The sequence below is a fragment of the Sus scrofa genome, chromosome 13 (assembly GCF_054392235.1).
Source record: "Sus scrofa isolate SSC_HxYL_T2T_F1_AM1 chromosome 13, Sscrofa_HxYL_maternal_Yorkshire_Landrace_v2.0, whole genome shotgun sequence".
Lineage (NCBI taxonomy): Eukaryota > Metazoa > Chordata > Mammalia > Artiodactyla > Suidae > Sus > Sus scrofa.
The window spans coordinates 135893975-135921888 of NC_139395.1; the positions used below are offsets into that span (position 1 = coordinate 135893975).

Here is a 27914-nt window from a genome sequence, read left to right on the forward strand (position 1 = left end):
GACCTTTACATTTTGAGCTCATGTTTGTAGGTCTATGTGCCTCCTCTCCAGTCAGATAATGTTGTACTTTGATGCTGGTTATTCTAGAAGGGATTGAGAAGGGAGGGGCAGATGTACCCTAAGGAGGGCAAGGATTGTCTCATGTCTCATGAGGCTGCTGCATAATCTTGCAGGGAGGAGAAAGGCCCATCTTCCAACAAGGGGGAGTGGGCCACTTCTGCCAGCTCAGGGAAAGAAGGGCATGTACCCAGATATCCTCTGGTTTTTAGGGTCCCTCATCTTCCCTATCAGGGCCTGACTTGCCAGCTCATTTTCTAGTACTAGGGGCCCAAAATAATTAGGAACAGCCTTGCCTAAGCTGAGAATTCATCCTCTCAAGTAGTGCCCTCTGCTATAGGAGGTGAGGGGCTGAACACTGGAGAGGAGGCCCTCTGATTCTCACACTGTACTTTGGCAATTAAGCAGTTCCCATCATGGCTTAGCAGAAACAAATCTGACTAGCATCCGTGAGGACACAGGTTTGATCCCTGGCCTTGCTCAGTAGGCTTAGGATTTCACGTTGTTGTAAGCTGTGGTATAGGTTGCAGACATGGCTAGGGAAACCACATTGCTGTGGCTGTGGTGTGGGCCAACAGCTATGGCTCTGATTTGACCCCTACCCTGGGACCCTCCATATGCTGCAGGTGCGACCCTAAAAAAACAAACAAACAAACAAACAATAAATAAGTGATTAATCTGAACCTGTCACTTTCTTCAATACATCAGTGGTGCTTAGCAATATTCTCCCAGTACTACATTCCTGATAGTTAATATCTTCCCCAAACTTCTCAAATGCTACAGACATTGCACCACTGGTGCATCCCTGTCTGCCTGTATCCAATCCCAGGTCACTACCAGGGAAGGTCTTAGCTACTGAACTGCTACACAGGCCAGGACCAGGACTTCCAACATGCCACCTACCAATGGGGTCTTCAATGCCATTTGGTCAGCACCATAATGCCATCCTTTCTAGGACCTCTCAGGGCCCTAACTGTCTTAGGTCAGGTTTCCCAGATGCAGATTGTGCAAGAAAGTTAAGGAGAAAGGGCTTTCTGTTGAAATGTGTAAAGCAATGAGGGCAGAAGATAGAGCAAGGGAGAAGCTAGGTGCAGATAAGGGTTAAGCCAAGGTCTAGCATCAGCCTGATTCCCCCGAGAAACACTGGAGTGTGGATGGCACCACAAGTGTCCCATCTTGAGGCCATTGGCTGGCTGTGAGCTGCCCCTGAGGGAGGCCATAAGTTCTCAGGCACTTTCTGGCTGGATGGCTCTAGTCAGCTGAAAATCACAACTGACCGATAAAAAGTATCTGGATGAGGTCTTAACAGCCTCTACTATACTATTTTTAAATTACAAAAAAAAAAAAAAAAAAGAATAGATTTGGAAGTTCCCATTGTGGCTCAGCGGTAATGAACCTGACTAGTATCCATGAGGATGTGGGTTTGATCTCTGGGCTCGCTCAGTGGGTTAAGGATCCAGTGTTGCCAAGAGCTGTGGTGTAGGCAGCAGACGTAGTTCGGAACCTGTGCTGCTATGGCTGTGACGCAGGCTGTAGCTCTGATTCAACCCCTAACCTGGGAACTTCCATATACTGTGGGTGTGGCCCTAAAAAGCAAATATATATATAGTTTTTACAGCAAGTTTAAGTTCACAGAAAAATTGAACAGAAAATACAGAGAGTTTCCATATGACTCCTTGCCACTCTCCCCACAGTTTCTCCTATTATTTACATCTTGCATTAGTGTGATACCTTTGTTACAATTGATAAAGAAACATTGGTACACTATTATTAACTAAAGTCCATAGCTTACATTACAGTTTACTCTTTGTGTTGTACAGTTCTACGGGTTTTGATAGACGCATAATGCCATGTTATCCACCATTATATCACAGAATAGTTTCATTACTCTAAAAATCTCCTGTGCTCTACTTATTCATTCCCCACCTCCTACCCTTAAACCCTGGTAACAACTGATCTTTTTATTGCCTCTATACCTTTCCCTTTTCCAGAATGTCATACAGTTGGAATCGGATAGTATGTAACCTTTTTCAGGCTAGGTTTTTTCATTTAGCACTATGCTTTTAAGTTTCCTCCATGTCTTTTTATAGCCTGATAGCTCATATCTTTTGGTTACTGAATAATTTCCCATTGTATGGGTACTCTATAGTTTGCAAGTCATTTAGGTAAATGCCAAGGAGTATGATCACTGAACCACAGGGTAAGACTATCATTAGCTTTGCGAGAATTTGCCAAACTGTGTACTATTTTGCATTCTCAACAGCGATGATTGAGAGTTCTTGTTTTTCTATATCCTCACCAGCATTTAGTATTTTCAGTGTCCTATACTACTTTTACAATGTAACTCTCTCTCTCTCTCTTTTTTTTTTTTTTTTTTTTTTTTTTTGAGGTATCAGCCAATCTTTTGAAGAGCTGACTGGTTTTTGTGAACTGAAGTAGAGAAAAAGTCAGCAAGCTTATGTCAACCTAAGAGTTATTCCCATGTTATCTTTCTGTCTCCTGAAAACAGCCTGGTTTCCTAGCATTGAAGCTGGGTACATGCATGTGTGCGTATACACAGATGCACAGACACACATAAACATCTATGGACACAGACTTCAACCAAGCCTAGACTAGGACACACTTAACTAAATGTCAGCCATCCTGCTCATGTCATGGCTTTGGATCTGATGACCTTGGATTAGCCAGATAGAGATAGAAGGAAGAAAAGAAAGGCACCTGGACAATCCACATCTTTATAATTTGGGTAAAAGAGTGACAGCTCTATTAATTGGCTTATATCTGTAAATTTGTAGATTGTACCAATGTTGACCCTTCCATCCTCAAGAAAAGGGACTTTTAAAGGTCTCTTTATGGGATTCTTGGAACATGAAAAAAGAGTTAAACACTTCAAGAACAGAACATACTTTATGACTAGTCAAGGTAGATAAGTCCAATTTTCTAACAATTCTTGGTAATCTGAAAAGTCACTTTGTTACATGGCAAGCCGAGATAAGACTTGATCAGAGATAGTATTGGGGATAATGCCAATTATTTAGGAGATGAAAATCTCGTTTTATCTTTTCTTAAAAACATGTTTTAACAAGGCAATACAAAGTCTCCACAGGAAAACAAAATATAAAAATTTCATAGTGCCCAGAGATTCTGCTACATTAGAGGCAGGTTTTATGCAAAGGAAATTTAGGGACTATATTCTATGAACTCTCACCAGCCACAATTTTTCTCAAGCCTTACTTCTTCTGGTCTGTACCAAGAAGAAAACAGGTCATTTTTCAAATATAAAAATTTACCACACACATATACACTGTAATTGAGGATAACTGCCTTATTAAATGGCATTGCCATTGATATTTGTTGGCCAAGACTGAAAATTTAATTTCATTTTTTTGGGGGAGCCACAGGTGTGGCATATGGAAGTTCCCGGGCTAGGGGTCAGATTGGAGCTGCAGCTGCTGGCCTAGTCACAGCCACAGCAATGCCAGATCCAAGCAGTGTCTGTGACCTATGCCACTGCTCAAGGCAACGCCAGACCTTTAACCCACCGAGTGGGGCTGGGGATTGAACCCTCATCCTCACGGATACTAGTCGGGTTCATTTCCATTGAGCCACAATAGGAACTTCTGAAAATTCAACCCTTCCCTCCTTCCCTCCTTCCTTCCTTCCTTCCTCACTTTCTCTGTTTTTATAGCCACATGCACAGCAATATAGAAATTTCTGGGCCAGGAAATGAATCTGAGCTGCAGCTGTGGCAATGCTAGATCCTTTAACCCACTATGCCAGGCTGAGGATCAAACCTGCACCTCCACAGAGACCGGAGCCTCTGCAGTCAGATTCTTAAGCTGCTGTGCCATAGCAAGAACTCCTCACTTTCTTAATTATGTGCCTGTCTTCCTGTTAATCTTCCATTTCATACTTATTAATACCCAAAGCTTCAGAAATCTGAAGAAGAAACATACACTAACTAGTTAGGCTTGTGCTGGTGTATAGGGCAGTCTGTGTAAGTTTCCTTAATGACTTTTTGTACTTTATAGGTGCTCAATAAATGTATTTTGAACTAAAACTACTTTGAGGGGCCTTTTCCAAATAAAGTATATGCCTGAAGACATATTTCACGTCACACCATAGGAATCATATGATGATCTAAAACCAAGTCTCAGATACTAAATTCTAAACACTTTGATTACAGGCAGTAGTAAAAGCACAAGGAAGGTCTTTTGGGAAAGATTATCTTTTAAACAGGAAAAGAAAAGACGACCACAGAAATAGCACATTCGAGCCCCATCAACACATAACCTATTATGTCATTAAAATACAAAATGTAAAAATGTCTCCATATTTGGTTTTCTTTTTGATCTCATGCTCAATTCTGCCTACCAGAATATGGACACATAAAGAAATCAGAGCTGAAATCTTGTGAGGAAGCTACTGGTCAAGTGCTCCTAATCTTTCCAAGGATAGCTTTGGACAGAGGTGAAATCCATAAACCCTGGATAGAGCAAGAAATACAGTGCCACCATCCAGTGTCTTTATTCCAAAGCAGGGACATTCTGGCAATGCTCTTGGCCTACAACCATTTCCTTAAGAGGACAAATCTTCCAAAGAGCAAGTCACTTTTCAATGTGAAACATTTGCCCTTCATTTCAATTCTGGCCTAATTGGATCTACACAAATGAATAGCAGGAAATAGATTTTATGTTTTATCTTCTTACTCACATCATTAAGGAAGGGCTAAGACTCAGGCAATGTCTTTCTCAGCTTTTAAGCAGCTGGTATCACCCCATTGCTTTCATGCCCCGCTCTCCCACTGGATCCTACCTTTAATCCTACATGTGCTGGGGATTGGGTGTTCCTTGCTACTGGCAGCTCTTTCCATATTTTCAATCCAGGGTGCAAATTCCACTTCCTGGCCTTTGCTTTAGAGAAATACACATGAACATTGAACCATTGGAAAGAATGGCACACGCATTCCTCCTCATCCTAGCTGGAGTGATGCTGGCTCACATCAGATTATCCCCAGCTAAAGCCTTATGGACGTGCGTGTCCTCCTCCTATACCTGGATTCTTAGACTTAGCCCAGTTCTCTGGATGAACTGGAATGTTCAAGGGACACCACCTGTTGGATTATATAGTTAATACCTAACTGGCTGCAAATCTTAAAGTGGGAGAGGTGAGGAGATGGAATCCTTTTTCACTGTCTCAAGAGGCTGTTTCAAGAGCTCAACAAATAAGCATCTGCTAGCACTGAAGGTCTGAAACAAATAAGATGCACCCTGAGCTAAAGTTTAACGCCTCCTAGCTTGGCTTGCAGAGTAGTTTGCTAGCCTGATGTGATTACTCAGTGAATTATTTGTTTATTCACTAAATATTTACTGAGCACCTACATGAGTGCCAGACCCTTGTATAATATAAGGCCTGAGGGGAGCTGAAGCTAATAAGACAACCTCTATGCCCTAGAGGAAATTCATCGACTAGTGGGAGAAAACTTAAATATATTGTCATAAAATTATAATATAGCATGTTAAATACTGTGATGGAGTCCTCCTTAAAGCATGGATGCAGAGGAGTGAGAGAGACTCAGCTGTCCACCACAGCCCTCACCCATTTCCATTTCTTTGTTTTGGGGCCTAGGAACAGGCCACATGAGCCTAAAAAACTAAGCAGGCTGTACCTGAACTGGATTATGGTCTACAGGTTTAATCCAAAAGCATTTATTGGGTCCTGAGTGCCTTGGACAGGGAAAGGAGTGAGAGATGGAGAGCTTCTAAGTGGGCAGGAGTTTCCAATGGAGTAAGGAGCACCAGTGCGAGCATCTTCCTCCAGACAAGGAGGAATGAAGAAAGGAAAATGACGATCAGGAGCATTCTAGGTGGACTGAGGGAAGCCAGAGCCAACATCAGAGGGTACACCTGCCTACTCAGGAAAGTAGCTGAAGAAAAAAACAGGAGTAGAATTGGACTTCTTACAGGAAAGTCCCAGAAAAACAGACAGAAGCAAGGGCATCTATAGAAGGTTTCAAAATAGCAGGTATGACTCAACTGCAATACAGCAAGCAAGCATTAGGAAAGATAATCTAGGCTGGCAGTGGGGTAGGAAGCTAAAATGTTAATTAGGAGAATTAATTTGAATTAAAATTTAATTGGAAATTCCTTGTAATAAGCTAAGTGTTGAAGAAAATCAATGAAAGCAATCATGTAGAATTAGGAACGATCTGCAACATTTGACACTTCTTTAAAAAAAAAAAATCAGTACACACCTAGTACCTGCTTCAAACTGTAGATTCCCTTGGCCTGAAATTTAAAAAAGAAAAAAAAAAAAAAATCGGCTCTCTCAAATGTAAGCTGATTTGAATAGATTTTACATATTTATTTTCTAAACACATACAGAGAATACTATAAAAAGACATGAAAAGTGTGTAGATCTTGGTCTTATTTTCCTAGTAGTTTGGAAAACATTTTTGCAGGCCTGGCTCACCTGACCCTGCCAGGCCCCCTCCCACTTCTCCACCCATCCTGCTGCATTCCCTGTGTGTCTGGATTCTTAGTCCATCCAAGTTTCCACAGTTAGCTCCATTAGCACTGAATTAAGGGATAAACAATGTGCCCATTAAGTCCTCACTTTTTCCACTTGCGCCCAAATGACATGACTTGGTGAGGGAAAGATCATGAGTTTCTAGGCAGTGATAAGAATCACATTCTTTGTTGGGGTGTTGTCCCAGCTGTGAGAACAGCACCAGGTCTCAGCCTCCAGTGGCCCCAGCGCCTACACCAGCCTTAAAGCCAAACTCCTCAGCCTGATCCTCAAAGCTTACTTTGTTCTCTCTCACCTCATGTCCTTCCACTCTACGCATGAACCTCTCAAGTCAGGCTCCAGGTCATCACTGAACATTGTCCCCTGGAGGCTCTGCGGTGATTTTCAAAGCTTCCTGCGTCCAGCTTTATTACCCACATGAAGGCACAAGTTGCCCAGTTGCTGGGATGGGTCTGTGGCCTGGATTTCCCACCTTGTGCTCTGGTGCTCGGCTAGGACCAGGGCTTTGCCTTGTACCAGGCACCGTGCCACTCCTGCAGAGCTGCCTGTCGCCAGAGCCCCTCCCTGGTGGGCCTGATCTCCTCCCAGCCTCCCCGGGCCTCCTGGTCACAGGGACTCAGGTCACAAGTGGGAGGTTGTCCCAAACCACACTGCCTGCCACCCTCCTTGACCTGCAATGCTGTGCCCCCTGCCTTGGGTTACACTTTTTCCTGCCCAAACCCTGTCTGACTCTGTAACTCCCCCTGGGCACAAGGCCCCTTCTGTCCCCAGAGGCCCTGTCTCCACATCCCTCAGTGGCTCCCTGTGTCCTCTTGTCACCTGAGAGGCCCATGTTGCTGGGGTATCAGATGCCTTGCCCAGCGTGCACGGGGTTATCACGCCCAGCAGTCCCAGGTTGAGGGTGGTTTAAAAACGAGCTGGGGTGGTAATACACAGGTGTCAGAGACGTGCGAGGTGCCAGACATGCATAAGGTGCTGATGTCCCTGACCTGGCAGCCTCTTGCAGCCTGACGCACAGGAGTCTCGTCTCCTATTGGGACCAGCCCGAAGCTCACCCACTGCTCCCTCACCCACAGGGCACTGAGGCCCCAACAAATCCCTAGAGCCCTTACTGTTGGCATCACTTTCAGTGACATCTCATCAGACCTGACTGGTGAGCAGGACTCAGGAGACCCAGTCTGCTGCTGGAAAGTTGGATGAAACTGACCCTCTGTTTGCCTACCTGCAGAGGGAAGAGGTTGGGACCACACCTCTGGGCCTCTCTTTCAGTTCAATAGGGTTTTTTGTTTGTTTGTTGTCAATCTAAATTACATGCTAGGGTCTGGTTCTGCTTCTTCTTCATTTTTTTTTTTTGTCTTTTTGCCTTTTCTTGGGCCGCTCCCACGGCATATGGAGATTCCCAGGCTAGGGGTCGAATTGGAGCTGTAGCCGCCAGCCTACACCAGAGCCACAGCAATGCGGGATCCGAGCCGCGTCTGCGACCTACACCACAGCTCATGGCAATGCCAGATCCTTAACCCCCTGAGCAAGGCGAGGGATCGAACCTGCAACCTCATGGTTCCTAGTCGGATTCGTCAACCACTGCGCCACGACGGGAACTCCTGGTTCTGCTTCTTATCTGTATTTTACATTCCTGTCACAACCTATATAGCACACAGTACTAGGACTTGAGGAAGACTTGAAAAATGTGTTTCTAAATTATTAACTGAATAAAAGTCATGATCTCATAATAAACGTGTTTTCCTGCTGGGCAGGGTGATTTAGTTAAAATCTAGATTGTCAATTAAGTTCAATACTTGTTAAGATATTAGTTCTCACCAAATTGAGCTATAGATTTTAGACAATCCCAATCAAAATCTCAGCAAGCTTTTTTTTCTTTTTTCTTTTTAAATAGGGTTGTACCTGCAACATATGGAATTTCCCAGCTAGGGGTCAAATCAGAGCTGTAGCTGCCAGCCTACACCACAGCCACAGCAATGCGAGATCTGAGCCATGTCTATGACCTATAGCACAGCTCATGACAGCACTGGATCCTTAACCCACTGAGCAGGGACAGGAATCAAACCCACATCCTCTTGGATGCTAGTCAGTTTCGCTACCACTGAGCCACAATGGGAACTCCACAAGAAGCTTTCTTATTGAAATTGACAAGCTGATTGTAAAGTACATTCAGAAATGTAAAGGGTACAGAATAGCGAAAACAACTTTAAAAAGAAGAACAATGTTGACCGACTCAAACGATCTGGTTTTAAGACATTATAAAACTACAGTAATTAAGACAGTAAGGTACTGATGTCAAGACAGACAACTAGATCAATTAAACACAATAGAGCATCTGGGAATAGATGCACTTATATTAATAATCAACTCAAGAGTCTTTTCAACAAAAAGTAGTACAATGTCCATCACCGTGCACAAAGCTCAACTCTGATTCACACCATATACCATAAAACCCTTCAGCATAGATCAGAGACTTAAATGTAAAACTTAAACTATAAAATATGTAGGAGAAAATATAGGAGAAAAATCTTTGTGACCTTTAGACAAACACTTCATAGGCACAACACCAACAGTATGATCCATAATTTCTTAAAAATTGGATTTCGTAAAAACTAAAATCTGTTCTTCAAAATTTATTGTTAGGAGAATGAAGAACTAAGCCACATACTGAAAGAAAAATTTGCAAAGCATATATCTAATAATGGACTTGTATCTAGAATATATTTTTAAAAATTCTCAAAATTAAATAATAAGAAAACAATGAGCAATAGATTGGAACAGATACTTCACCAAAGAAGACATATGGATGGCAAAGAAGCACACAAAAGATGCTCAACCATTAGTCAAAGCAAGTTAGAAGTAAATTAAAGCCTCAGTAACATGCCGCTACACACCTATTAGAAGGCTTAAAATTAAAAAGACTGACAATACCAAATGTTGGTGAGGATGTGGAGCAAGTGGAACTTTCATAACTACTGTGGGAATGTAAGATGGTATAACCCAAATGATTCCTAAAGTGAACTGAAATCTGGAAACAAGTACTTATGAAAACTTGAGGATTCATTTAGAAAAAAGGTTCTGTTATATTCAGAAAAGCATACAATACCATATCCAACACTTAAACTCTGCAATAGTTTTTACATTACATACCTCAAGTTACTTTCTTAAGACTTTTTTTTTTTCTTCTTTTTAGGGCCGAACCGAAAAAAGAGTTTCCAGGCTAGGGGTTGAATCAGAGCTACAGCAGCTGGCCTACACCACAGCCACAGTAATGTCAGATCGGAGCCATGTCTGCAACCTACACCACAGCTCACAGCAGCACCAGATCCTTAATCCACTGAGCAAGGCCAGGGATTGAACCCATATCCTCATAGATACTAGTCAGATTAGTTTCTGCTGCACCACAACAGGAACTTCCTCTTAAGATTTTTCAATAAATTGATTGAACAATATTGGTTGAGGACCCATTCAGTGCTGTTTCCTGTCTTTTGTGTTATTTTAGGAGCTCACAAAATGTATGAAAGTTATAAAACAATAATGTCATTGAAAGAAAAAAAAAGACGGCATAACCACATTGGAAAATAGCGTAGCAATTTCTTAAAAAGTTAAACATGACCTACCATATGACCTAAGCATTAAACTCTTAGGTATTTACCCATGAGAAATGAAAACATACATCCACAAGAAAATTTGTGTTCCAGTGTTCACAGCATCATTATTCCGAATAGCACCTCAAAAGTGGAAACAAACCAAATGTTCATTAACAGGTAAATGGTTACATACATTGGGATATATTCAAACAATGGAATGTGACACAGCAATTTATTTATTTATTTTTTTGTCTTTTTGCCATTTCTAGGGCCGCTCCTGCAGCATATGGAGGTTCCCAGGCTAGGGGTCCAATCAGAGCTGTAGCTACCAGCCTACGCCAGAGCCACAGCAACTCAGGATCCGAGCCACGTCTGAGACCTACACCACAGCTCACGGCAAGGCTGGATCCTTAACCCACTGAGCAAGGGCAGGGATTGAACCCGCAACCTCATGGTTCCTAGTCGGATTCATTAACCACTGAGCCACGATGGGAACTCCTGACACAGCAATTTAAAGAAATGTATTACTGCTACACAAGGCAACATGAATGAATCTCAAAATAATTATGCTAAGGGAAAGAAACTAGACCAAAAAAAAAATGCTATATGATTTCTTTATGGAATTCTAGAAAATTCACACTAATCTAGAGTGACAGGAAAATCAGTGACCTTCTCACCTAAAGAGCAGAGGGGAGTGAGGGAGGGGCAAGAAAAAGGTAATAAAAGGGGACATGAGGAAAATTTGGGTGGTGAGCGTTCATTTTCCTGATTGTGGTAATTCACAGGTGTGTGCATATGTCAAAACTTATTAAATTATATAACTTAAATTGTGCAATTTATTATGTCAATATACCTCAATAAAGCTGTGTTTTTTCCAATAAAGCTGTTTTAAAAATAAAAGTTTGCCTTCCAGGAATCAAATGGCAGAACTTTGCCTGGAGTAGAAAGTTCCTTTCCTTCCACAATGAGGAAATCATTAAGGAGTATTAAAGCTCTCAACATACAAGGCATCATAGGTGCTTAGGTTGGTAAGGACCTTGAAACATGTTAGTGATCCCTCCAGGAAAAAAAATCTTAATTGGAAGTTTATTGTGTGGCAAAAATGCTGAAACTAGGGATGTGATTTACTGTGTTCCACTTAAGTATTACCATGTGAATGATGGTGATTTAAAAAGTAGACACATTCTGGGTAAATATACAGCATATGGGCTGATATTCTGACTCAGTATACTCTGGTCCGTGCTCCTCAGGCGCCGTATTGTTAGTGTTTGGCTGCTTTAAGAAATAAAGGCTGACCCCGAAATAAATTTTTCACATCTGACTGGGTGAACATGTTCTTTCTTTCTTTCTTTTCTTTTTTTTTTTTTTTTTTTTTGTCTTTTTATCTTTTCTATGGCTACACCTACGGCACATGGAGATTCCCAGGATAGGGGTCTAATCAGAGCTGTAGCCACCAGCCTATGCCAGAGCTACAGCAAAGTGGGATCCGAGCGGCATCTGCGACCCACACCACAGCTCACGGCAATGCCAGATCCTTAACCCACTGAGCAAGTCAGGGATCAAATCTGCAACCTCATGGTTCCTAGTCAGATTTGTCAACTACTGAGCCACGACGGGAGCTCCACATGTTCTTTCTTTAATTGTTTTAAGGTTTTAAAGTGTCTCCTTGCATTTGATATGCAACTGTAGAATATGTACATCTAATATTACTCCTTGCTGTTTTAAAAATAAAAAATAAATATGTGGAAAAAAAAGTTTAAAGCCTCTGCCCAGAAATTTTAATAAGCTAAAATGCATATCCCCAGGCATCAGCCCTAGCTATCCTAATTCTACAGTTCTAGGGTAGGACTCAGAAATCTGCATTTAGGAGTTCCCTGGTGGCTTAGTGCTTAAGGATTTGGTGTTGTCACTGCTGTAGCTTGGGTTTGATCCCTGGCTTGGGAACTTTGGCATGTCGTGGATGTGGCCAAAAAAAAAAAAAAAATTCTGTATTTGTAACATGCTCTTTAAGTAATTCTAATGCCAGTTGTCCCTAAGCCACCCTTTGTAAAACACTGGTTTAGGGAGTAAGGATTTCGAGAACAATTTTGTGATTAGAATGATTGTTTCCAGGAAATATAAGTAACTTTTTCTACTAGAGTTATTATATCTTTCTGTGTTATACCTCCAGAGCATTCACATTCAATTACCATAATATATGTTTAGCATACTATTAATAATTCAAAAGCAAAATTAAATCATAGTTTTTACCCACCTTATCTTTATATAAATTAAAATAAACTGTATGCTCTCATTACTATTTCCTAGCAGAGGCTTACAGTTTAAATCAAGAACTTATGTCACTTGGTTGTGACTGAAATCTGATGTGGTTTTCCAGTTTAATTTCTTAGTTTACCTTTTTCCACATCTTATGATGCACACCCACCCTCACATCCTCCTGACTAGCTGATGATCAGAGTAGACACAGAAAGGGTGGGCAGTGGTTCCACTCCTGCTAAAGCTCTGAAGACAGTTATCTTTTCATATTTACACTAATTTCCTTACTAAACAATATAAACCTTTGCCAGTATAAGTAATAGGAGCTATATTCCACAGGAGGCAAGCATTTCTTAACCCTAGCAACATTACCTGAAGGAAATATTAGTACTCAACTGATGAAGCTTTGTTGTGGATTTTCATATCTAATATCAGTTGAAAATACAAATGTGAAAGCTGATCACCTTACTCAAGAGGATTTTTTTTTTTTTTTTTTTTTTTTTTTAGGGCCACATCTCTGGCAGATGGAAGCTCCCAGGCTAGGAGTCAAATTGGAGCTGCAGCTGCCAGCCTACACCACAGACATAGGAATACCGCAGCTCATGGCAACACTGGATCCTTAACCCACTGAGCAGGGCTGGGGATCAAACTTGTGTCATGAATACTAGTGGGGTTCATTACCACTGAGCCACAATGGAAACTCCTTCAAGATGATTTTTAATTACTAAAAGGAATACAGTGAATGACATCTGTGAAAATGGTGTAGGGAAAAAACCCCAAAATTCTCTCCTCCAGGAAAGCATTGGAAAAACTGGTGAAAATAGTCACACAGTATTTTCAGAACACTGGAAATAAAACCAAGGTTTCCAGCAATCAGGAGAGCAATTTATTCAAGAAGAATGGATGAACCTCAGTATGATCAGCAAGCTTTGTGGTGTTTTAGTTGCCCCAGTCCCATCCTACCCCTTCTTCTTGTTGGTGGCCTTAGAGATCAACAGCCTTCAATCATAGCAAAAATCAGTAAACTGCCAGCTATAGGAGGGGCCAGAATAGGGTTGGAGCTCCTTCAAAATCTCATTCCCAGAAATCTGTCATTATTTGAGTTGTCTGGTGGTTCCCTGGAATACCTTACCTGCAAGGTTGTTTTTATTGACCTGATTAAGATCTTGCCTGCTGTGAAAATCCTTTTTTCCAGGGGCACTGGTAGAAAATGTCTAAAGGCAATTGTTGAAATTCTTGGCTGCCTGAGGCACTGGATAACAGCTGGGGCCAACATAGGCTAATCAAAAAGTTTAAAAGAAAAACTTAAGAATAATATATCCATAGTGGCTTTGAAAAAGTACAAAATATTCCTGAGAATCTAGAAGGCCTTTGTGTATGTGCTGAGGGCTATGTACATGTTCAGGAAATATCTGAGAAGGACTTAGGCTCTCACCTCAGCTGACCTTGAGGCTCTGCACAAACAGGAAGTGAAGGCTAATGTGGAAATGTCACCTGTCTAGCTGAGCATTTAAGATGTGCTCCAATATTCACACAGAGCCCCTTGGCAAAGACAAATATTTACTGGTTTCAAGTGTGTAAGAAAATCTCTGCCGAGTCATAAACTGAGCAGAGACTTCTGTGGCCACATGTGACAACGAACACTGATTTTATAGAATTACTTCAGAAAAATCATGCAACAAAAAAACAACAAAAACAAAGAGTAACAGCAACACTGAAGATAGAGGAGAGTCTGATTTCCAGAGTTGCTACATTATGTTACATTATGTTATTTTAAATGTCCAGCTTTCAAAGAAAAATTATGACACATGCAGAGAAACAAGAAAGTATGACCTGTACACAGAAAAAGAGGAGTTCCCTTGTGATTCAGTGGGTTAAGGATCTGGCATTGTCACTAATGTGGCATGTGTTTGATACCTAGCTCAGGAATTTCCACATGCTATGGATGTAGGCCCTCCCCCCAAAAAAAAGAATTAAAGGAAAGTATGACAACAAATTCTCATCACATAGAGATATAAATAGAGAGAAATTATATTTTAAAAGGGCCAAATAGATATTTTGGGTTGAAAAGTACAACTAAAATGAAAAATTCACTAGAGTAGCTCAATAACAGATTTTGGAAGACAGAAGAAAGAATCAGAGAACTTATATATGGGTCAGTTGAAACTATCCAGTTTGAGGGAGAGAAAGAAAAAGAATGTAAAAGTAAAAAAAGAACAGAGCCTTAAAGACCTGTAGGACATCATAAAGTATCTCAACATACACATAATGAAGAGTTCCAGAGGAGAGAAACAAAGGAACTGAAAGAATACTTAAAGAAATAGTGGCTACAAACCTCCAAGATGTGATGAAAAATCCTAATTTATACATCCGAATGATCCACAAACTCCAAAGGAAAAAAACTCGAAGAAAGCCACATCTACAATACACATAACATAATCAAACTGTCAAAAGACAAAGAATTGAGAGACAGTCAAGATGGCAGAGTAGGAAGGCCCTGAGTGCACCTCCTTTAATGGCCACCCCAAAACTATAACTATTTACAGAGCAACTATTGAGAACCATCTCAAGATTAGCAGAAAAGATTTTTCACAACCTAGGATATGAAGAAGAAACCACAATAAGAAGGGTAGGAGGGTCAGAGAAGCAGTACAGTCAAAATCTATACTCCTTGGGTAGGGTAGATAACCCACAAACAGGAGGATAATCACATTTTCAGAAGTTCTCCCCAAGGAGCAAGAGGTGTGAGTGCCATATTGGGCTCCCCAGCTTGGGGGGCCTGCACCAAGAAGATGAGACCCTGGAACATTTGGCTTAGAAGGCTGGTAGCTTCAAAGGGCTTGAGGAAAAAGAGACTCCACTCCTAAAGGGCACACACAAAATCTTGCATACTTTAAGACCCAGGGCATAAGCAATAATTTTAAAGGATCCTGGGTCAGATCCACTTGCTAATCTTGGAAAGCTTCCCAGAGAGGCAGGAGGCAACTAGGATCCTCCTGGGGATACAGAGGCTGGCAGCACCCACATTTGGGAGCTCATTCTACCATGATGGCACTGGTGCTGGCAAGTGCCATTTTGAAATCCTCCCTCTTGATTATTAGTGCTGGGACAAAGTTTCAACCCACCAGAGGGTCCAGGACCTGGCCCCACTCACCAATAGGCTAGCACAAGCCCTGGGAAACCCTGAGTCAACATAGTCAGCTTCACCTCGATCTAGCTCTGCTTACCAGCAGGATAGCAGCCTTATGCAAGAGGCAGAGTCTGGCAGCCAATTGAGATGTAGGCCAGCCCCACCTATAAGTGTGTTTATGGTAGTCAGAACCACCACAACAGAAAGATCCACACAGTCCACATAGGAGGCAGTCCTAGAGCATATCACTCTGGTGACCAAAGAGGAGTGTGCTGTTGGGCCTCACGGTACATCTCCTACATCAGGTAACTTCTTCAACACTGGGAAATGTAACTGACCTACCTAGAATATGTAGAAATTAAAACAAAGAATTAGGCAAAAAGAGGCAACAGAAGAATATGTACCAAATGAAGGAACAAGATAAAACCTCAGAAGAATTAAATGAAGTGGAGATAAGCAATCTATTCAATAAAGAGTTCAAGGTGGGAGTTTCCATTGTGGCTCAGCAGGTTAAGAACCCTACTGTCTTTGTGAGGATATGAATTCAATCCCTGGCCTTGCTCAGTGGGTTAAGGATCCAGTGTTGTCACAAGCTGTGGCATAGGTCACAGATGTGGCTCAGATCCAGTGTTGCCATGGCTGTGGCATAGGCTGCAGCTGTAGCTCCGATTTGATCCCTGGCCAGGGAACTTTATGTCCTACAGGTGCAGCCGTGAAAAAAAAGAAAAAAAAAAAAAGAGTTCAAGGTAATGATCATAAAGATACTTAATGAATTCAAGAGAGAAATAAATGTAAATGAGTTAGAAAATAAGAACCAAGCAAAACTGAAGAATACAATAACTAAAACAAAAAATATACCAGAAGGAATCAACAGTAGAATAGATAATGCAGGGGAGCGGATCAGCGAACTGGAAGACAGAATAGTGGAAATCACCCAAGCTGACTGGAAAAAAGAAAAGAGAATTGTTAAAAATGAAGATAGCTTAGGAGACCTTTGGGACAACATCAAGCATACTAACATTTGCATTACAGGGGTTCCAGGAGAAGAGAGAGAGAAAGAGGAAGATAATTTATTTGAAGACACAATAACCGAAAACTTCCCTAACCTGGGGAAGGAAACAGAATAGACATTTTTAACACAGAAGATGGTCAACAGACACATGAAAAGGTGTTCAATATCATAATCACCATGGAAATGCAAATCAAAACCACAATGAGATATCACTTCACACCTGTTGGAATGTCTATTATCAAAAAGGCAACAAATAAAAAGTGTTGGCATGGATGCGGAGAAAAGAAAACTCAGGTACTGTTGGTGGGAAAGTAAATTGGTATAACCACTATGGAAGACAGTATGGAGGTTCCATAAAAAATTAAAAACAGAATTACCAATATGATGTGGTAATTCCACCCTGGGTATTTATCTGAAGAAAACAAAAAAACTAAATTGTAAAGCTATCTGTATCCCTATGTTCACTGTAGCATCATTTACAATTGCCAAGATATGGAAACAACCTAAGTGTCCACTGATAGATAAATGAATAAAGATGTGGTTTATGCGTATAATGGGATTTTACTCAGCCATAATGAAATGAAATGAAATCTTGTCACTTGTGACAACATGGGTGGATCTAGAGGGTATTATGCTAAGTAGAATAAGTCAGAAAGAGAAAGATAAATATTGTGATTTGACTTATATGTAGAATCTAAAAAACAACAACAAACCAAATGAACAAAAGTGACAAAATGGAAACAGAGTTATAGATACAGAGAACAAAGATGTGGTTGCCTGAGGGGAGTGGGATTGGGGGAGGAAAGAATTAGGTGAGGAAGATTAAGAGGTTCAAACGTACAGTTACAAAACAAATGAGTCCCAAGGATGAAAATGTGCAGCATGGGGAGTACAGTCAATAATACTGCAATAACTTTGGTGACAGAGAGAAACTGGAATTACTGTGGTGATCATTTTGTAATATATAGCCATCTTGAACCACTATGCTATGCACCTGAAACTAATATAGTTTCATAGGTCGATTATCCTTCAAAAAAAAAAAAAAAAAAAAAAGAGAGAGAGAGAGAGAATTGTCACATGCAAAGAATCTTCAATAAGATAAATAGCTGATTTCTTATAAACCATGGAGGCCACAGAATGGTGGGATGACATTCGCAGTGCTTAAAGGAAAAGACTGTCAACGAAGAATTCTATATTTATGGCCGACTGATTTTCATCAGGAGTCTGTCTTAATTCAGGCTGCTATTACAAAGTACCACAGATGGGTGGCTTATAAATGAAAAAAAATTTTTTTCTCACAGTTCTGGGCTTGGAAGTCTGAAATGAGGGTACCAGCATAGCTGAGTTCTGGTGAGGACTTTCCTCTGAGCTGCGGATTGTTGACTTCTCATTGTATCCTCACACAGCAGAGAGCAGAGAGAGGAAGCAAGTTCTCTTGTGGCACTTATAAGGTCACTATCCCATTCATGGGCTCTCCCTCTCTATATATACCTAGAGCACTAGAAACATAGGTTTACACAAAAACTTGCACACAAGTTTCCAAAGCAGCATTATTCACAATGTCCAAAAAAGCATAAACAACCCAAATAGCTATTAGCTGTTGAATGGATAAACAATATGGTATATCCATACAATGCATTATGATTCAGCCATGAAAAGTAATGAAAAACTGATACATGCTACAGCATGGATGAACATGGAATAAATTATGGTCAGTGAAAAAAACTAGACAGAAAACACTATGTTACATTTTATATGATTCCTTTTATATAAAATGTCCAGAGTAAGAAAATCTATATAGAGAGAATGATTAGTGGTTGCCAGGGGCTGGGATAGTGAGAAGATGGGGAATGACTGCAAATGAATATAGAGTTTTTGTGGGGGTGGGTGATGAAAATGTTCTGGAATTAGATAGAGGTGATGGTTACACAACTTTGTGAAAAGACTAAAACCCCAGTGAATTGTATGATATTAATTATATCTCAACTTAAAAATCTAGTATAGCTTCTGAAAGTAGTGTTGGTCATTTAAATCTCCATTAACATTTTTCTTAGGTGCCTTTGGGATTTTGGATTGAGAAAGTTGATCTTGGCAATTAGGTATGTGGGGAGAACACAGCTAAAAAGGGACACACACAGCCACAAAACCCTCCATCTAAAGCAAGCACAGGTGCTTCCAGGTACCATGAAAATGTGCTTGTAGGCAAACCGTTTTCTTTAATATCCCCAGTCTGCATACCCACTACAAAGCTGGAATAAGTATAACTCTCCAGACTAAAGTTAGCAAGGGTAACCCTACCTTTAGTATTGTTTTGTTGTTCCATCAGTAATTTACTTATTTCTGAAAACCAACAATCTCTGATTTCTTTTGAAGCTGCCTGCAAATTACAGATAAGAAAATGCTATGAGTATCAGATCACCGGGTGTATTAATTAGACAGGACTTTTATTCTCTGCATGACCTTTAGAATAAGATAGAAAACACTTGTTGAGTCACAGGAATGCAGTAGGGAAAATGTAGAGGACACTTATGGGAAGGGCATGAGTTTTACCTGCAGGATGTATTTCTCAAGTCCATTTTGGTTGGCAATTTCAAACTTTCTGCTGCTCCCTCTTCCGAGTTGGTGAATTGAAAGTGACATCAACTAGTGTACAGAAAGAGAAAAGATTTCTATACCATCTTTTCTGATTTTAAAATTATCTCTATCAGCCATTCTAATCCTTTCTACCTTTTCTCACTCTCTTCTTCCATCTCCCTTCTAAGTGTTTTGCAGTCCTCTGTTAACGGCCCCAAGGAGCATAAAACACAGCCTGGCATGATGTCGTCTGGCTTGTCTGTTTCAGCAGAATATATCTTTCCATATGCAGAGCTGTAGCCTTCAACCTTTGAGCAAGAACGTCATCCCTTCTTTAATACCTGAATACTTCACAAATCTCTATATAATAGTATCTGAATTAACACCCATTAAGAAACATAAATAACAAAAATACTATGAATAAATTAACAATTTTAATCACGTGTGTGTGTGTGTGTGTGTGTGTGTGTGTGAGAGAGAGAGAGAGAGAGAAAGCAAGAGGGAGAGAGACCACTAGCTATGAAGTATTTCTTCCATAGGTGAGAGGCAATGCTTGATGTGGACATGGGTTCCCAGGCTCCAGGGTCAGGGTGCTGCCTAGCTTTGCATGCAAAGGTATGTTATTGAGAAGGGCGTGGAAGATGAAATCCAGCCCACGCTCTAATCACCAAGACTTTACTGCTCTCTTTGGAGGAAAGAGGGTGCTTTTAATTAGTTTGTCCAGACAGGCTGCCATAGGGTCCCTTTTCTCTACCCAGCACAAAGGCACCTCTGTGCCAGCTCTGCTATTATCTAGCGACTGATTACAAGCCCTAACTCTGGAATCAGGCCTGGGTGTGGGTTCTCTGTGTATGGCATTTGGCAAGTTAACCTCACCTCTCTAAGCTACAGCCTCCTTATCTGTAAAAGGACAACAACATTTCTCTCCACAGGGCTGTGCTGACTCCCAAGTGCAAAAGGACCTCTTTACCTTCAAAGACTTCTTAAAGATGTAGTGGGGAGATAGGCCCTGGTCACTGGGCTCCATTCGTATCTTACAAAACACGATTCCTCTTTCAAACAGATAGATTTGCCTCTGGCTGGGCTTAAATCGAATTAAATCCTTCATCTTATAACGATCCTTGTGAACTGCCCAGACATTGAAAGAGCCATACATCAACACCTTGCCCAGTTTTCTGATGTCATCCTTTGGGAAACAGAAATACACAAAAAGAAGCTGTTAAATTGTCTGACAGAACTCTTAGGGGTCTGTTTTCAAATTACAAAGCATGCTTACTGAAGGTGAGAATCTTACAAGTGTCACTCAGGCTAGCTACAATTTTGTGAGCTTCACTGAGCATGGCAGCATGAAGTTTTATAAATAGTCTTGGCTGTATGAGTTATTAAACATAAAGCATGCTAGAAATATTTTGAACTAAAGATATGGCGCTCTGATATTTTTTCTTGTAATGAATTTTAGGTAGTAGAATTTTCTTTCCTCCTTTTTTTTGGGGGGTCTTATTTTCAGGGCTACACCTGCGGCATATGGAGGTTCCCAGGTTAGGGGTTGAATCGGAACTGTTGCTGCTGGCCTTCACCACAGCCACAGCAACATGGGATCTGAGCCGCCTCTGTGACCTACACCATAGCTCATAGCAACGCCAGATCCTTAACCCACTGAGCAAGGCCAGGGATCGAACCTGAGTCCTCAGGGATGATTTGTTTTCACTGAGCCATGATGGGAACTCCCCCTCTTTGTTTTTGATATAAGACCCTACTTAAAAAGAGCAAGAAATCAATATTTTAATTGTGTTCAGGAGAGACAGAACCTTGGCTGCATTATGGATCTTTGCTAATCTACGTGTTTCATCCATATCCTAACATCTGCTTCAGGCATATGAGAATCTGACACATGAAGTTTGTTCTGAAAGGAGAAAACTCAGTATGACCTAATCTTCATAGAACTGTAATGGAAATGATAATTATATTCAACTCTGCATTTTTCAGAGTGAGTGAACAGTGCAAAGATAATCCCCAATGATAAAATTTTTGTCTAATCTTTTTGACTTGAGGGCACATGCTATGATGTCTTTCCCTCCAGCACATGTCTGGTTTAAAGTCCAAGTGAGGTGACACTGTCTCCTCTGAGCTCTCTCTAAAGGTTGCAGAGTGAGATGAGCTAGGAAAGTGGTATTTTATCCAGTATTTTCAAAAGATTATATCACTTAAAGTAGATAATCAAGAATTTATTTCCCTGAGTCAAAACAACAAGGGGAAACATTATTTGAACAGGACCAGGATGGGGATATTTCCTGGAGTTACGTCTTGTTGAGATAAATCCCTACAATTTCTGATAGTTATTACTAGAGCTATGTAACTAGGTACAATTACTTAGGCACTTTATGATTTACTATTTACATCGAACGGACTGTGAATATTATTTTAAAAAATGATTGACTCTGTATCTGAAAGTCTAAAATAAAAACTTCTAGAGCAATAAACTCTAGTCATTTCTATGGTGCCTGTGGCATATTTTCAGTGCTACTTTTCTCTTTTTGCTTTGTAAAATTTACATCAGGTAAATGTGGTAGATGAAGCCTTCACTGAAGCATAAAGAGCCCCAGTCATAAGGCCTTCTGTCCTAAGAGCATGATGTTCCTACTGCAGGTTGCACAGCTCAGCTTGACCACACTGCAAGCAGGTGCACGATGGGTCCATGAGAACTCATGAGAAGTTTTTTACTTTATCCACACCCTTCCAGTACCCACTCAGATGTAACCACTCTAGCCCTCCGTGATGGCTTTCTCCTTTAAACCCATTCAATTTATACTCTTCAGACATATATAGTGCAGGAAATATGTTTTAGTCAAGGCAACTGGCAAAAATGGATGTCTACTCTTTGCCACAGGAACAACTGTAATTAGTTTATATTTAAAAATTTATTTACAGTCCACTTCACTTTAAAAACTAGATACATCTCCCTCTCTCTTTTTTTTTTTTTTTTTTTTTTTTTTTTTTTTTGTCTGTTTGCCATTTCTTGGGCCACTCTCACAGCATATGGAGGTTCCCAGGCTAGGGGTCAAATTGGAGCTGCAGCCACCGGTCTATGCCAGAGCCACAGCAACACGGGATCTGAGCTGCGTCTACAATCTACACCACAGCTCATGGCAATGTCGGATCCTTAACCCACTGAGCAAGGTCAGGGATCGAACCCGCAACCTCATGGTTCCTAGTCGGATTCATTAACCACTGAGCCACGACAGGAACTCCAAAAACTAAATACATCTTATAAAATATATATTATAGGCAGACAGAAAATAACCAAGGGGATTAGGGTGAAGAAAAAAGAGAGATTAAAAAAAGTAAGACAAATTGGTTGTACATAAAATCCATACAATAATGCCATGCAAACTTGCTGCAGACTAGACTCTGACCTACTAGCAGGCATAACAGAGGGATCTGGTGAGTTACATGATTCATTATGTCCAAAGACATACCCAAACCAGTTGTTTAGGAAAAGCACGGCAATTCTGCTAATCAGACCTAAGAGAAATTTCCCCCATGGGTCCTCACTAAAGGTCACTGGGTTAAATACTGAGCCCATCCATAACTACATCCCAGAATAGATAGACGGATGGATTTCAGGTAAAGCTGTTTCTAATAACACATCTGGTGAATGAGGAGGCATCACTTTATAGCACAGATGTTAAAAGCAATTCCAAAAGAGGCCAGAAGGATTGGGGAGCAGGGAACAAGTCCAGGTATATACTCTCTGATGACCTGGAGAGGGCTGGCCGATGTTATTAAGGTGTCTGCCAAGGCCATGGGCTGCAGAGGCCAAAGAGGCAACCCAAGGCAACGATGTTTTCGTCCTTTACAACCTCTGCATTTCACACCCCTCCCACAGCCATGGCTGTTTGAACTTTGGTAAGTCACTGACCAAAGGATATGAATTCAGAGATGGGCCAGCCCCTGACCACAGAGGTCTGGTGTAAAGAAGCTGTGCCAGATGGCCAATTTGATCCCCGTCTGAACTGAGGAGAAGTGAGGAGGAAGCAGCGAGCAGCAGGAGTTGTAGCTGTGAGATGATGCTTTATGAGAGGGGACGAGGTGGAATAAATGACAAGGAAGCAGAACAAGGAAGATGAGTCACCAGAAAGTATGAGGAAGAGGAAAAGACATTGATGGGGGAATGGCCCAGTCAGAGGGCAGTGAGAGGAGAGGACATACCTGGTATGCATAGGGAGAGCACACAGATGAGAACCCCTACTCCCTCTCAGGCCAAGGACCCAGAGTTGCTGTGGATCCTGGGATTGTCTAGTTCCCACAACCATGATCCTAGTTCTGCCATTGTTCTGACTCTTCCTGAGGTTATGTGGTTGCCTTTTACAATAAGTCTGTCATCACCGGAGGTCACTGAAGGGAATCCCAGGGTCATTTGAGTTGAGCTGAACCAGATGGGCTGCATATTGTTCAGGTCATCTTGCATAAACTTTCTTAGGATCATGCCGGTGCTGGGATCAGGCATCTCAATGCTTGCGGCCCAACCTGTGGTGGCTGCGGGCACACGCCCTGTATGGTACTGATGAAGGACTGGTGTGCATATGTAACCGTCATTCAGGACACATGTCTGTGTGGAGGCCATCCCACCTCAAAAAGGAAGAGGGTGGGGGGAGTGCTCTGAGCAGGACCAAGGAATACCCCTGGCCGACTTTTCAACCGTATGTATCCTTTCTTTCCCATCGGATTGTAGTTGGCCCCAAGGCCAGAGATCAGGTACACAATCTTCTGCATATATTTGTGCCCTAGAAAGTATTTAATCATTTACTGGCATTTAGTGAGTGCCTTGGGGGACACCAAGCTAAATGTTCAACACTATGAGGAAGATAAGTCAGTGATGACCTTGAACTGGGTTGAATAGTATTTCCCAAAAACTCAAGTTCACCTGGGATCTCAGAACGTGACTCTACTTGGAAATAGGTTCTTTAGTTAAAATGAGATCCTACTGGATTAGGGTAGAGACATAGAGGCACACACATAGAGAGAACAGCTATGACAACAGGCATAGAAGTGAAAGGAAACCCGAAGAGAAGCAAGGAAGGATTCTTTCCTAGAGCCTTCAGAGGGAGCATGGGCCTGCCAACACCTTGACTTTGGACCTTATGCCTCCAGAACTGTGAGAGAATAGATTTTTGGGCTTTTTAGCCACCCAATCTGGGGTGCTTTGCTATGAAGTTCTAGGAAATGAATATACCTCCAACCAGTTTTTTCCCTAGTGATGTAATAGTGTAGTCATCACTTTGGTGTGTTGATGAACCAGCTGGGTTTGAGCTCAGAGATACAACACAGGGGCTTCCCTAAACAAATAAGCAAATGAAAATTCAGACAGTACCCCCTACATGGGAAATGATGGCAAAATAGTCTAGTAAACACTACCATTTTCATGTGCAGACATTTTGGAGGTAAGAGCTCTGAGGTAAGAATTTCAAATGTGACCATATCAACCAAATGAGGAATCTGGCTAAGAGAGGGGAATGCAGGGAAGCTGGTCTCCAGAAAGAAAACTTTCAGGTACCCAGGTTTTCATTCCTAGCAACGACAGATAAAGTGACATACTTCTTGCACAAAGAGGCAGGAAACATCTGGATAAATGAATGAGCACAAAGCCTGGTCCAGAAATGAGAAGCAGAAGCGGTGGGACAGAGGGGCCTGTGATTACAATTGCCAGAAGCGAAGGGGTTCCTTCCTTTCCAGCCTGATTAAGGACCCAAATAAATCAGGACTGGGTTTATTCAGTGTCTACCAGGTGCCAGGCACTGTGCTGTGTCCTTAAGTATGATGTAATCCTCATTTGCTTCTCACAATCACCGTTAACATAGGTGTTGTGAATGTGGAAAGAAGTGCAAGGAAATTCCATTGATTTATTCAGATTATTTACTCAGCCTTATCTCTAAAGCCAACACTATGGTGAGGAAAGGAAGAACTAAATAGAAAATAAAATACCTGGCCCTAGCCCATAATAAATTTGCAGTAAAAATAATTCCCTTATTGAATAACAAATCTGTTTCAGAAAATAAAAATGTTTTACTCAACTTTTACTATTCAACCTTAGAAATTGTTCCTGGAAAGTCAGGATTTAAAAGAACTCTAAAGGCATCTCTATTTTATGCATTGGATTGAATAGAGAGGTTTTTTTTTTGTTTGTTTGTTTTTTATTTTTGTTTTTGTTTTTAGTAGAGAGGGAAGTAATCTATATCTCAATGTGCTATAAAATAAACTTTCTTCAGATTTTTTTTTTTTTTTTTTTTTTTTGTCTCTTTAGGGCCATACACGTGGCATATGGGATTCCCAGGCTAGGGGTTGAATTGGTACTGTAGCCGCTGGCCACAGCCACAGCCACATCCAAGCTGCGTCTGCAACCTACACCACAGCTCACTGTTAACCTTAACCTACTGAGCGAGGCCAGGGATGGAACCTGCATCCTCATGGATGCTAGTCAGATTTGTTTCCACTGAGCCACAATGGGAACTCCTGGAAAAAAAATTTTTTAGGCTTCTGTGACTTAAATCAGGAACTAACCGAGTGTACACAACAGGGAGAAAATGTAAATATAAGAAAACATTTTTTCTGGTTTTTAATTATGAAGTCATCCCATCAAGTTCAATTTCTTCACTTTACAAAACCAGGTTAATATTGGATGTCAAGTAGAGAAACTAAGAGGTCACGTTCTAGTTCTATCACTACCTACAGAATGCGACTAAACACCTTGTGATAAAGTTCTACAAAGCTGATGCAAAGAATCTCGGAATCATCAGAGTTGAGTTGAGAGTAGTTGGGTTGTTAGTAAACTAACAGCTTACTATCATGGAGTTACCATTGTGGCTCAGCAGTTAATGAACCCAACTAGTATCTGTGAGGACACGGGTTCGATGCCTGGCCTTGCTCAGTGGGTTAAAGATCCAGCGTTGCTGTGAGCTGTGGTGTAGGCCAGCAGCTGCAGCTCTGATTTGATCCCTACCTTGGAACCTCTATATCCCGCATATGCTGTGGGTACGGCTCTAAAAAAAATATATATATATATGCTGAGAGGATGTCACTCTGGATAGCGAGTGATAAGGTCTAAGTAGCCCCAGCTGAAGACCATGTGATTTGAGGTGACTTAACTCTTCTTTCCATGGACCTGTTCCTGAATCAGAAAGATGCAAAGTCCAATGCCTGCTCTTCCACAGTTAAATAGGATTACATAAAACAGGATAAATTAGCTAATGTATTACACGTAAAGCAAATTGAAGTTTTAGTAAGAAAAGAAACCATAGTATATGTTAACGGAGCAATTCTGAGGACACGTGGGTGGGGGGAGTTCTGTGCATTTGATGTAAAAAAACCTTTAAAATTCTAGGGAGTTGCCTTCATGGCTCAGGGGTTAATAAACCCGACTAGTATCCATGAGGTTGTGGGTTTGATCCCTGGCCTCACTCAGTGGGTTAAGGATCTGGCATTGCTATGAGCTGTGGTGTAGGTCACAGATGCGGCTCAGATCTGGCATTGCTGTGGCTGTGGTGTAGGCCGGCAGCTGAAGCTCCAATTCGACCCCTAGCCTGGGAACTTCCATATGCTGCTGCAGGTGTGGCCCTAAAAAAAAAAAAGGTAAAACAAAACAAAAACAAAACCCACCTTTAAAATTCTACAAATCCCTTCATCTTATTTGCATGCAAGCCAGACTGGAAGGAAATCATAGTAGATTCGTATTTATTCACATTTTAATCATTCTTCTCATAACTTCCTCTTCCTATGTTACTTACACTCAGAATAATAGCTGGGAGTTTCCTGTGCTGCATACAGGTTCCAGGACATCCTTTTGATTCAGGGAAATGGCTCTCTAATAGGGGTAGCTGACATGTGTTCAAAGATAAAAAGAAGAACAGAAAGATGTCCCAAATGATGAAACAAACTGCTCTCTTGACTTTCCTTAGCCAAGGAAATAAGTTGTTATTATCAAGAAAACGATCCCCTTTGCCACACACCGCATGGTTCATGAATATCCTCTTAAATCATGCATCAGTAGTAAGCAGAGAGCATTCTGGAGTCCCAGGGGATAGTAACAGCATCGGTGCCCAATGGGGCTGTTTCTGAGATGCTGGCCTCAGAATACCAGGAGGGAGGAGGGAGGGAAATAAAAAGATCACAGTTGTTGGTTTTTTTTTTCTTCTCCTAACTAATTTGCATGGTTTGACTTCTTTCATTTTTTTTTTTTTTTGTCTTTTTAGGGCCGCACCCATGGCATATGGAGGTTCCCAGACTAGGGGTCCAATTGGAGCTACAGCTGCCGGCCTACACCACAGCCATAGCAACACGGGATTCAAGCCACATCTGTGAGCTACAACACCACCCACAGCAACGCTGGATCCTTAACCCACTGAGTGAGGCCAGGGGTCGAACCCGCACCCTCATGGATATTAGTCGGGTTCATTAACCGCCGAGCCATGAAGGGAACTCCTGCAGTTTTTGATTTCTGACAAGGAAAGAAAAGAGAGGTCATTTCATCTACCCAGATCTCAATAAACAATATGTTAAATCTAGATATAAATAAAAAGGGAAACAAAGAGAAGGAAAGTATCTCTCTGAAATGTGATTCTCCGAATGCTTGATCCCTGGGTGGGAGACAGAATAGTAGCCTCCCAAAGAGGTCCAAGTCCTAATCCCTGGAACCCAAGACTATGTCAGGTTTCTGGACAAATGAATTAAGGTTGTTAATCAGTCAACGCTGAGATGGGGAGATTATCACGGA

At 41.3% G+C, this 27914-nt stretch overlaps 1 protein-coding gene across 24 annotated transcripts in view; it reads right to left on the bottom strand.

Annotated features, from left to right (window-relative positions):
* MCF2L2 (MCF.2 cell line derived transforming sequence-like 2) overlaps positions 1 to 27914 on the bottom strand; it is a 250868-nt gene that overhangs the window by 15667 nt on the left and 207287 nt on the right. For 10 of the 24 annotated variants that reach the window (XR_014824428.1, XR_014824429.1, XR_014824424.1 and 7 more), the window contains 3 exons: positions 20118 to 20333; positions 19124 to 19216; positions 18872 to 18950 (listed from right to left, as the gene is read on the bottom strand). The exons of 2 other annotated variants lie outside the window; for them this stretch is intronic. Coding sequence is in view for 12 of the 22 variants with exons in the window: in XM_084990481.1 (XP_084846607.1) it covers positions 18872 to 18950; positions 19124 to 19216; positions 20118 to 20333 (388 nt within the window). In the remaining 10 variants the exon portion in view is untranslated. Of the gene's footprint in view, positions 1 to 4872; positions 4971 to 6186; positions 6345 to 10162; positions 10317 to 17872; positions 18073 to 18871; positions 18951 to 19123; positions 19217 to 20117; positions 20334 to 26928; positions 27019 to 27914 lie in introns of those variants that run through there. 12 more of the 24 variants (XR_014824422.1, XM_084990478.1, XM_084990474.1 and 9 more) reach the window with 9 other exon arrangements.